General features: G+C 38.1%; 1 protein-coding gene across 1 annotated transcript; it reads right to left on the bottom strand.

Moving 5' to 3' along the window:
• Positions 1–447: 447 nt before the first annotated feature.
• On the bottom strand, positions 448–12,147 carry LOC123520355 (translation elongation factor 2-like). Its single transcript, XM_045282589.1, has 9 exons — positions 11,991–12,147; positions 6,949–7,163; positions 6,466–6,659; positions 5,999–6,135; positions 4,850–5,046; positions 4,345–4,480; positions 3,585–4,237; positions 2,534–2,633; positions 448–1,446 (listed from the first exon to the last, which is right to left on the bottom strand). The coding sequence occupies exons 1-9, from the start codon at positions 11,991–11,993 to the stop codon at positions 541–543; spliced, it is 2,541 nt and encodes an 846-aa protein (XP_045138524.1). The 5' UTR covers positions 11,994–12,147; the 3' UTR covers positions 448–540.
• Positions 12,148–13,061: the final 914 nt, after the last annotated feature.

Raw genomic sequence — 13,061 nt, 5'->3', positions numbered from 1 at the left:
TTAACTATGCATTTTATTAATATATATATAACTCAAGATACATTACAATACACCAGTTTCCCTTTCTCAGAGAGCAAGATTTTCCAGATCAGGCATCAATCTTAATGCTTGATGGTATTTCCCCAAGGTTTTACAGGTCATATTGTATTCCATCATTTTTTTTTTTTTCTGTAACATTCCTGAGTATTAGCTGCAAACTGATTGTAACACTGGTTGACACTCGACCACACTAAGTAGTTCTGTAGCAATGTGCTAATTTTGAGCATCAATTTAAGTCAAAATAATTTGTATACTGGTACTGATAAAATAAAATAAACATGACATTACTTGCAACACTGTGGTGTACACACCACTTTCTTACCCAACAATATTTGGTGCTCACATCAGCTCTCCTTCACTACGTAAAATTACATTAGTGTTGGGCATCAAAAACCATAGCAAGCCGAGTATGATCTCCCATTTTATTGTAATCACCATAATATAATGTAAATAAACCTTAATATTATATAACCATGGTATATGGGTGATGATGTGATGTGATTACAATTTATCCAGGTAGTTGGTCAAGTCAGGCAAGCCTTCTTTCAAGCCCTTCCTCTTCCTGGTGTCAACAACAATATTGTAGGGCTTGCTGTTGCCACCAACTTCCATGGGGTTACCAGGCATCTCTTGCCAGTGATCAAACACACACTGAGGGAAGGCCTGACCACCAGTGTTAGAGCGAAGGTCAGCAGTGAAACCAAAGGATTCGTTTACAGGAAGATGAGCCTTGACAACGAACATGGGAGTACCCACCACCTGCATTTCTTCAAAGACAACACCACGGCGCCTGTTGAGCACACCATAGATGCCTCCCACTGCAGCCTCAGGGCACTGGATCTCACAGAGGTAGACAGGCTCCTGGAGACGGGGTTGTGCAGTCAGCACACTAGCGTACAACACACGACGAGTGGTTGGGATGATCTGGCCACCACCACGATGGATAGCATCAGCATGGAGAGTAACATCATGAAGGTTGAAGCGAACAGCTCTCATGTTCTCATCACAGAGCACACCTTCCTTGGTGGCCCACTGGAAGCCAGCAACACAGGAATCCTTGATCTCATTAAGGTACTGCACTCCTTTAGTTACATCAACCAGAAGATTGGCTCCAGTTGACTCAGGACCAAAGGTCCAGATCTTCATGGCATCAGTGGCATCGAACTGGAAGTTCTCACAAAGGTAGGTCTTCCTGGCCTTGGGATCATCACGTGGAGTAACTTTGCCAGCCTCAATGTCATCAGCCAGGCCATCAGGCATAGGACAAGCCTTCATGTACAGACGGTTGTGCTTATTCGGGGACTTGGACAAGCAGAGCTCAGTTGATTCAGCCCCAACAGTCTCACGGTAGGATACAACAGGGTCAGTCTTCTTCAGGGGGATACAGGCGTGGTCCTCTTCCAGATCCTATGGAGAAAATAAATAAATAAATAAATAAATAAATAAATAAATAAATAAATAAATAAATAAAAATCCATCAGGATTAACTAAGGTGCAGCATGCAAGTATGATTGGATCACAAACAATGAATGTTAGAAGAATACAAGCTGATAAAGAACAATACATGAGTAAAATATATAATGAAGTAGAAACAATTTTAGTATTTAAATCAAATAAATAATAATAAACATTGACTTCTGTGGGTCATTCCCTTAAACTTGTAAATTTCATTCAAAAAATCAAATATCTCCGTTTAACTTTCTTTTATTTTCAAGTTAACAAGTGTAATTTGTGAAACACTACCTGTGAAACACTGCCAGATATCGTGTGTTTTTAAAATTCAATGAATACACGTAAGAGCACTTTGCCTCAAAACTAAGCATATACAAAAAATTTGCACAACCAAGACTAAATGCCTGATTTGAATTAGTGACTGATGGGTATATTTTAACACCAGCAAGCTAAGAATGAACCAATATAGGTAAAACTACAAAATCAGCTGCATATTGGCAGACTTTGGACAACTTTCAATATTGCTACACACCATTTTAGTTTGGATTAATCAATGTAAATTAAGACCTCCCAGATAATGCAACAAGACTACAATTTGTGAACACTCATAACTGTCGAACACAAGCTCAAACCTCAAACCAAAGGGATTAAGGAAAAAGCCTGTGCCACATTACTATCCTTCACCGGGAAAAAGAGGCAGGAATAATGTCCAGACTCTGGCAAAAGGAGAAGGAACAAAAAATAGTGCAATTAGCACAATCCAGGATAAAAAGAATTTGAGTTTGTGACTGATGGGCTATGATATACACCAAAAAAAATAAAAAAATTAACTAATATAGCTAGGTAGAAACTGCAAAATCAGCTACATGTAAGCAAGAGATTTTGCATCATCTATTCCTCATTTTTATTAAGTCATGCATGAATATATCTTGGAAAATTCACCATCTAGACTAGATACCTATAATACAGAATGAGAGTTCCACATCAGTTCCATTCCATTCCTAGGAGTACATTGTTACCTAGAGTGCAACATTAACCTTACCTTCAGGCAAATCTCAAGATGCAGTTCACCAGCACCTGCAATGATGTGCTCGCCAGACTCCTCGATGATACACTGAACCATAGGATCAGACTTGGACAGACTGAAACAGTATGACCATCATATTACATATTCTACTAAAAACCTAATCTAAAGTGATGCATTTGAATATTTTCTACTATATTCAACTACTGGCAAACCTAATTTTCATTTAGCACCTCATCAATGTTTGCTCAGTGGGTGCCACAGAGCATATACCTTTTGAGAATATGATCTGACTGGTTATCACTAAGTTAGGTCTTATTACTGGCAAATCTACTGCCAATTTCCTTCAGTTTCATCCTAAAACTTGTCACAAAATTGAACAAGAAAATTATCTGCAAGATAAATAAATAATAGTTATTCCAAACTCCACTAAGCCATGGAGAATTCTAGCACCAAGAACACAAGCTACAGATTATGCTCGTTCTATACTCAACCTCTCATTATTTAACCCAGACTATAGTCTGTCCATTTTGATTATCTCAGAACAAACCGTGTGTTCGGTTGGCAGCCCTGCCTCACCTCTGCTCTCGCTCAGCCCCGCTGAGACGCAGATTCATTAACAAACATTTATATTTATTCACTTTACTCAGTAACATGTAACTTGTGGTGTCGTTACTGAGTAAAGTGAATAAATATAAATGTTTGTTAATGAATCTGCGTCTCCGCAGGGCTGACCGAGAGTAGAGGTGAGGCAGGGCTGCCTACCGAACACACGGTTTGCTCTGAGATAAACAAAACGGACAGACTATAGATGCCTTTCAAAATTGCTACAAATAACTTTATACTGGATAAATCAAAGCAAATTATGGCCTTCCAGACGATGCAGTAGGGCCACAATTTGTGAAAACTCATAACTGTCGAACACAAGCTCAAACCTCAAACCAAAGAGTTTAAGGAAATAAAGCCTATGCCACATTATTATCCTTCACCGGGAAGAAGAGGCAGGAATAATGTCCAGACTCGGCAAAAGGAGAAGGAACAATAAAGTTAAATAGGATTATAAACATACCGTTTCAGGCCTTCAACGAGCTTTGGCAGGTCAGATGGGTTCTTGGGTTCAACAGCAACACGCACAACAGGTGACACGCTGAACTTCATCACCTTCATGTTGTGGGCATCCTTGCAGGTGGTGATGGTGCCAGTCTTCACCAGGTACTGATCAACACCAACCAGACCACAGATGTTGCCAGCTGGCACATCTTCGATGGCCTCCACGAAGCGACCCATCATCAGAATGGACCTCTGGATGGACTTCTCATACAGATCCTCTTTCTTGCCAGGGATGTAGTTGGGGCCCATGATGCGCACCTTCTGACCACTGCCAACCTTGCCAGAGAAGACACGACCAAAGGCATAGAAACGGCCTTTGTCTGAGGTAGGCACCATCTTGGAAATGTACATCATGAGAGGAGCCTCAGCATCACAGTTCTTGATACCAGCACAGCAGACGTCGTCACTGGGTCCTTCGTACAGCATCTCGGCACGGTACTTCTGAGCAGTCACAGGGGAAGGCAGATGGATGGTGATCATATGGAAGAGGGTGTCACCAGCTGGAAGCCAAGTGCGCATTACAACCTTGAGCAGAGGCTTTCCTTCCTTATCACGGTCTTCACTGGTGAGCTTGATCTTAAGGGTGTCCAAGAGCTTTTGGGTCTCCTCTTTCTGTAATAAATGATGAAGTTCACATTAGTAAGTGCATAACAGACCTCATTTATTGCAATGGTGATTTTTCAATGCAATGTAAACTCTTGAACATCAGTCATTTATACCTTGAAGTTCATGATAGCATCAAAGAGCTTGAAAATAGGATCAAGAATGTAAGTGTTGAAGGCACGCTCATTGTCTGGGCTCTTGGTGGTTGCCCACTTCTTGGTCTTCTTGTTGAAGAAGTTTTCTCCCCACAGCCTGAAAGTTTATAATTTTCATTATCATAAAACACATGCCTTCTATTTATGTGAGAGAGAGAGAGAGAGAGAGAGAGAGAGAGAGAGAGAGAGAGAGAGAGAGAGAGAGAGAGAGAGAGAGAGAGAGAGAGAAAATTGAATTCCACCCTACCACCACCTACTAATGAACAAACCACTTCACATTCACCCAGTATCTCTCAAACCAGCCCATAGCAATTCACTTGTTACATTTTACTTACAGTATATTTGTTACATCTTTCATTGGCCTATGCATATCAGTATATTACTTTACATAAAAAATTTTAAAGCTAATTTTGATTTCTCATCATGACTTACCCCCAATAACTCAAATTTAAATTTTGCTACTCACTTGTTCATAAGCTTGCCAGCAGGAACCTTGAACATTGATGAATAAATGTCAGCAAACTCCTTGACAGAGAAAGCCCATCCATGGAGACCAGAGCCAAACCCAACAGAGCCCTTGCTGGGGTCCACACGCATCTCACCCATGGGTCCAGCGTCGTCGTTGTAGGTGGCAATGATCACGTTGACGTTCTCAACAATACGCTAGAACCGGTGACAATCGTCAATCTGCTATTCAACCTTTAACCTCAATGTCACTAACACAAATTCTAACATTCATACTAAATTATATATCCAACTGTAGTTATACTAGTAAAGTGTTGTAGCAGTTGTGTACAAAAGAATGTGTTGCATAGAACATTCTAAAATTCAGCAATCTACAAGCTGATTTAGTGGTAATGACAGACTGTACTGCTTTGTGTGAAGACAATTTACAACAAATTTTAACAAAAATTTTATGAATTTGTTTCAATATACATAAAAACTACACTTTAATTTTCTTATAACTATTGTTATTAAATTATCATCCTTATTATCAACATACACGATGCTTCATGTCTTTCTATGAAAGATCACTGGTATCAACTCTATCAATAGCCATCACAGCCCAGCTTTCTTCAGTCAGTCACAGGGTGTCTTCTTTGCTGGACACTGACAGCTTGATTCTTGGGCATCTGCAGCCTGTTCACTTTATAGTCTGTTGAATATGCTGGAGCCATTCCATACAGCATCTGCTGTTATTTCAATCCTCAAACTTCCTTTATAACTATATTTGCCTCCACTAGCACAACATCCAATGCTTGCGTGCTCACCCATCATCTAATATGAGGAGTGACTGATCTTAAGCGATCCCACATATAAAATTATGGTGAAATGTAATGAATAAAACACTAATAATACATGATGATGGTAATAATAAAAGAAAATCAACTCAATATACACAAATAAATGCTACACTTGCGTGCGAAGTGAATAAGTATGTACTTTACCAATCGTAAAAATTACGCATTACCAATTGCATAGTGGGCAATGGATAGTAAAAGAAAGATCATAAATGAAATATTGTAAACGGGGAATTATATGGTGGGGATTACCTGTAAGTACTACAAAGTACTATCATTACATTATCAAACTTCTCAAATTATACTAATCTTACCTGGAAGGTTTGGTAGAGTTCCTCCTGCTCAAGCTGCAGCTCAAGAAGAGCACGGTCCATCTTGTTCATGAACAGCACAGGCTTGATGCGTTCAGCAATGGCCTGGCGAAGGACAGTCTCAGTCTGCACGCAGACACCTGAAAAATAGAAAACATAACATATAATACACGAGAGGAGACAGACAATCTCTGAACTACAAACCAAAAATGTATTAAAGTTTATATTAACAATGTAACAATTTATAAAGTTGTGTAGCAAATTCTAAAAAAACTCAAGAATAAAAATAAGTTAATCAAATGTAATGTTCGTCTTAAACACTGTAGTGCTGCCACCCTACATTAACCACAACTGTATTAATATGCTGCAGATTATAAAAAAACTTGCCACAATATTAATTGCCTAAACTGTCCCTTAACCCAGTTGAATTGCTTAATAAAGAAACCACATTTTTGCACTTATCCCCTTACCTGAAACACAGTCCACCACCACCAGAGCTCCGTCAGTGACACGCAGAGCAGCAGTCACCTCAGAGGAAAAGTCAACGTGGCCAGGGGAGTCAATCAGGTTGATAAGGAAACCATTCTCGCCCTTTTCCCTCTGGTCAGCATGGGTAATCAGGTCAGCGTTCTCATCACTCAGTTTGAAGTACATGGAAATAGCACTGGGAAAGAAAAATAAGCAATCAGTGAATGAACATAAAACTAATCTAATTCAAGCTGATTACACACTACCTCAGATAATGTTGCTCCGAATCTACGTGATCCACTAACCACTCATTCGAACGAGAAACTCATCATTGAATAGCTGACAACCACTACTATTAATACTTAATTTAAATCTAAACATCAATGTGACAACAACCACTACTATTAATACTTAATTTTAAATCTAAACATCAATGTGACAGGATACACTATCTCCACGATAGAACACAGGTGTGGAATGCTCACGTGGACTTGATGGTAATGCAACGTTCTTGTTCATCTTTCCTGGTGTCAGTGAATCTTGTTTCTCCTGCCCGGGAGGAGGCAATGATACCCGCTTTAGACACAAGGGAGTCGGTCAGGGTCGATTTGCCGTGATCCACATGGGCAATGACGGACATGTTCCGGATGTTCTTCTTCTTGTCCATCAACTCCCGGATCTCGTCCACTGTGAAGTTCACCTGGCACAAGCAAATTAGGTTATAAAAAAGAAATAAAAATCTGTTGTATTTAGAAGCAAAAATTCATTAGCATTCACAACACACATGTTGCACAACAGTTTTTAACATTCAATCTTTAATCTAATGTCTCCCTAACTGAACAAACAATTATAATCTTTCAACCAGATTTCCTGAAAGTAATTTGAAGCTATGGAAAGTTTTGTCTATTGGCTCCAGCATTTTTATTAAGAAAATACTTTAGGACTGTCCCCCAAAAATACTTTTAAAAGCTTCCCAATATGCTGCAATTCTACTCTTAACTCACGAGACAAGCAAAACTTTCTACCCCGAGATACCTCTGTAGTGAGCAAAGTGCACAAAAACATGTTCATCTTAATGTGGAAACAAAAATGCAAAGATGACTCCCAGCTTTTTCATCCATCCCCTTCTTAACTGTCTCTTTACCATGTGCTGGAAACATGGCACCAGTACCCTTCAAACCAAGCCAAAGTATTTCTAAGCCATTCCCATATCATTCTCAACTAAACACCCTTTGAACAAAGTATCATGAACTATTTTTTTTTTTCTTAACCCCTTGAGTACCATGATGTATTTCCAAATTCTGCTTACTATTTGCTGATCTTATACAACTTCAGAAACTCATATGATGGATTAAAATAGTGAAGACTAAGATCATTAATCTTCTGACCTCCATAGACCCTTCCTAATACCAATAAAATGGTCTCATTGTACACAAATGAGTCCCAGTATTGAAGGAGTTAAAAACAGAAATACAAGGATACCCAAAATTTAAACACAATTTTATACTCTAAAATTATGTAGACCAATTCAACATACTTCAAAATAGCAAAAAATAAAAGAGTACCAATACATATCCTTACCACATCTAAAACTGAAACATGTAGAGGTCAGTTAAGAGGGAACCTTGGTGACAGCACTCAAGGAACCGAAGGCAGCCTCTAGTTAATCTCCCTCTTAACGCATTCACAAAAAAGCTACAAAGCATTTTTGTGCCAAGAAAGAGGGCTTCATATTGTTCTACATCTGTTATGTAACCTCTATACCAGTAATACTAAACAATTATGCTATAAACTTTTCAATCAGTACACACAGCCAATCAACTATTTAAAACCCACAACTACAGCATGTCTATGTATCTGCCCCCTTTATTTCATGTATCTGATCTTCCAACAAATGTACACAATGACTAACAAAGGAATGGTTAACTTTTGACAAAACCTTAAATTAACCAATCAATACAGAGATAACATACTTTTAGGGGGACAGTCCTAATAAAATTCAATAATCAAGCAACTAATTTCCTCATAAATGGATGGCAAAGAAACAATTGTGATCACAATAATCTCATAACAGTGATTCAGATTCTGTTTATGTTCAGTAATGATTAAGTTCAGTAACATTTCAGTCACACAAAACCATCCATTTCCTAATTTATCCTCACCTTGCACCAAAGCTAACTAAATGCAGTGACACCTCTGCCTACTGCTCCATCACCTGTAACCGACCTCAACATCCACCAAATTGCACCACTTTGTTCTACACCAACAATCATCTGCTAACTGATGTTGAATTCACACCTACAAAAAATGTTTCCTCATCTGTAACATTTAACCATGCTGTAAAACATTTGGCCAAAAATGCTACCATACAAGATTGTCTCCAACCTATGGTAAAACATATGGTGACTAAACTACCATGTGTAAAATTACTGCTCAGCTCAAGAGATAGTATGTTATGCACCAATCTAATATGATCAATCCCAAAAAAATTACAGATTACTGCTCAGGTCTAGAGATAGTATGTTATGCACTAATTTAGTGTGATTAATACAGAAAAAAGTGCAATCATGTTTCATTTTCCAACACATCCACTCAATTCTACAATTTTTGGGAGAAATTGTAAAAAGTACCGTATTTTACGGCTTACAAGACACACTTTTTTTCCTAAAAAAAACACCCTGAAAAATACTAGTGCGTCTTCCAAGATGAATGTTGTATTGTAAGGCAGCATCCAACCTCAAGTGAGCTTGGACACTTGACAGATAGCGACCTGGATTTGTATGTTGAGTCATCACATTATGATGTTAGCTGAAGTACCATTTAAATTAGCCTTTTAAATTATGTAAACTCAGTACTTAGGTGTTACAAGTATTTCCAATACCATAATCCTTCCTGCAGTCTACTCAGCGTGTGGAGAAAACGGGCCGCTCCCTCGTCTCATTGCAACACACACATACATGCACACAAACGCACATACATCATGCCAGGTGCCTTTATACCTTTATTAATAGAACATCCAAGTGGCTTACTCATTCAAGCAAGAGTCAAAACTCCACTTGTGAATTGTATTCACATTGATAAAGCCTATGAAGCACGACTGCAAAATAAAATAAATACAAACTGCAGCACTGACGTGTTCAGTTTCGGCGATCGGACAAGTGATTCCTTAATGTAAACAACAGGTCCAAAACATGACGTCGCCCGCCACTAAAACAAGAAGAGATGGACTGCTTCACTGTGTATATGTATTTACCTATGGTGTTTTTATTTACATAGTTTCAAATTTGTGGTGAGTGCTCCAGCAAATTTGTAATGAGTGGCGAAACAATAGTGTCTTGCAGACTCCTTGCTTCTTATGTTTTTGTGTTCAGTGGTCAGGTATATGGTGAATGTGTTCTTGTATGAGAATGACTTTTTTTTTCTTAGAAATTTCTTTCAAATATTAGGGTGCGTCTTCCAAGATGCAGCATCTCGCAAGCCGTAAAATACGGTAATAGGACCATAGTGATCTGAGCCAATTATTTCCTTCCCAACAACTTTCAAGGGAAGGTAGAGGCATTGGCTGAGGAGAGCAGACCATTTATGGCTGACTGAAAAAGATGAAGTCCTCACACACATACATCTGGCATATCAAGAAACCGATAAAATAATTTTGAAGTTTTAAAATGCTTATTGTAAATAGAATCCTTAACAAATATTTCTATTTCAAGCCAAGTGAGAAGCGCTTGTACAACACTAATGACAATTAGAGCAGTCTTACACAGATTTTCCCATCTTTTCTACAATGGGGCATTTTTCTTTTTATTTCATTATTAATCAGTGGAATATGGTTGTAAGGAACCATCTTTAGGCACACATTCTACTTAACTTGTGGCTGAATCAAAATAAGGGAAACACTGTTCTAAAGACCTCTTATCATTCAAATATTGACTTTTAGTGTAAGCTGATCGTTGAAATCTGGTCTATTTTAAGGTTTTCCAGTAATTCCTTTATACGTATTAGGGACACAGTTTATTAGAATTAGAATTAAGAATAAATAAAATAAAATAAATGTTGCTTGGCTGTTTCACGGGCTTTTAAAGTTGGAGGTAGAGTTTTAGTGGATATTTGATATATACCTACATGTCTCATAAGTGACCATCTGATCTACAATGCATTATTTTAGCCTTGTGGAATATGATTGACAGTATCGAGAAGTGAGCATTTACTTAAACTAATAATGGAATACTATAAGCATGTTGAATAATTTTGACTAGACACAGTTAACAACAGTGGACTTCCCACACGTCCCACACGATGGACAAGATTTTGTTTTCTAGATAGTCATTGTTTCTAAGAATAACTTTACAGGATGGAATGTAGATTACCAACTTACATTTCCCATTTTCATCTCTTAACTAAAGGAAACATGTATAGCACAGAAAAAGACTTAAACAAGACAAAGGAAACTGCTATACATAAAAGACTTTACATGGGAAAACAAAAAAAGCTATATTGTATTTTAAGCTACACATGCCCTGCTAACTAGATATAACATTTGCAATACAGCCTCGCACCGCAGCTCAGAGAGAGAGAGAGAGAGAGAGAGAGAGAGAGAGAGAGAGAGAGAGAATTTTCCAGTCATCCCTGCATTTTTATTCTTTTTAGCGATATTCTGCCAACCACACCACCACACCCTTCACCCTAGCTAGCCCCTCAACACCACATCGTCCCCACCACGCATGGCACCTCCAGGAAGTCGTGAGCAACGATGACGAAATACCAGCGCAGTCACGTTAGCTACACCCCAATACCAGGAAATTTTATACTTTGGTACCTTTCAACTAATTTCTGTGCTGAGAAGACTAAGTACGTTATTTTATTAGCCTTTTTTTTTTTTCTTTTGCTTAACCTATCACACTCTTCCTCTATACCTGCCCAGTAAAACCTGCCATGTGAAGTCTATACCCTTTGGGGTTTAATCAATCCACCACACCCTACACCCGATCTTTACTACTCCACTTTGCCACACGAACATGTTAATAGCTGTAATGGCGCTCCAAGCCACCACCTGTCTTGTTATTACTCCACCAATCCTCTTCCTGCAACATCCCCCATTGGAAGGAAAAGGCTGGTGGGAGTGTGGGTGATATACATGCATGTTTGATGAGGGTGTACAGCAGCCACAACAAGCATGGTATGTGGTGTGGGCTGCATAGGGAGGTGGGTTAGCCGGAAAGATCCAGATGGTAAGTGACCTCATTCCGTCTGTTTAACACTTCCTGTTCAATTAATAAAAAAGATTGTGATCGCGGCTTCCTAATGTATAGTGTTAAAACGCCCCAGACACTCTCCTGGTATCTAGATTTCTGTAATACTAGATAAATGGTGGTCTGGTCCGATGACAAGACTGGTCTACAAAGACATGTCAATACTTTCTTATTTAGTTCATTTATCGTGTACAATACACAATAGATACACATATCAGTGGGTTACCCGGTGAATGTAGTATACAATAGTTAGGTTTAAAGCGGTCTAGGGTACTTACCATCTTGGATGTTTGGTGGTAAAGTTCACACAGTAAACAGCACAGTGGCGGCGTATGCTGAGGACGCCGAAAAGGACCGACTGTCGGGGAGGGGCTGACGTCATGCCTTGCCTTGCCTCATCCCCGCCAGGTGGCCGCACCATCACCGCCTACTACTTTCACCAAGAACATCCCCTTATACAATTTAAAAATTCATATTAGTATTTCGTATAATATAAGATTATTTTTCAATAAGGTTTCATCTATTTTGTTGTTATATTAAGGTTTGTCTACATTTGGAGATAGAGATACGTTATGTCACGAGACTTGGCAGCCGCATGTGGTGCGCCTGTCGAGTTGGATGTCGAGTTGCAACCTCTGTGCCGCAATGTTGGGAAATTCACTCCCACCTTCTATTAATTTAGATTACTCATAATATCAACACAAATTTTACCAACGAAAAAACATTTAGAGCAAAACCCATAAAAAATATATTTTTTTCATGCTCTACTGTTCTATTGAACAATGTCATGAAATGTTCTGTCGGCCTCTCATAACACCAAGTGATGTAACACCATCGTATTGACAAAACCAGAGCCTGTCAATGCGAATTTGTTTTTGCATAATGTTCTGTCATTCATGTTAATTTCTTAACATATGGTTATCGAATTCGACAGTGTTTGGAAAATCTTCAAATATATAAACAAAATTCACATTATAGGCTGAAATTTCTAGTAGTTGGTTGTTGCCTAACAATACCCACATACACTAATATATATATATATATATATATATATATATATATATATATATATATATATATATATATATATATATATATATATATATATATATATATATATATATATATATATATATATAATATATATATTTTGCTCTAAATATGTCACGAGATTCTATCTTTTATTTTATTTTAACTTTCACCATTCCTTGTGTCATGGCATAATAAGAAATTTTCCGGCGATTTATAAAAATAAGGAATTTGAAAAAAATATCTATGGTATCTATACCGAGTGCGAATAATTATATTTCGCCTCTTTTCTTTACCTATTTACTTTCGCTTGTTACTCT

The sequence above is a fragment of the Portunus trituberculatus genome, chromosome 46 (genome assembly GCF_017591435.1).
Source record: "Portunus trituberculatus isolate SZX2019 chromosome 46, ASM1759143v1, whole genome shotgun sequence".
Lineage (NCBI taxonomy): Eukaryota > Metazoa > Arthropoda > Malacostraca > Decapoda > Portunidae > Portunus > Portunus trituberculatus.
The sequence above is the reverse complement of the archived record's forward strand: the minus strand, read 5'-3'. Positions and strand labels throughout refer to the sequence as shown.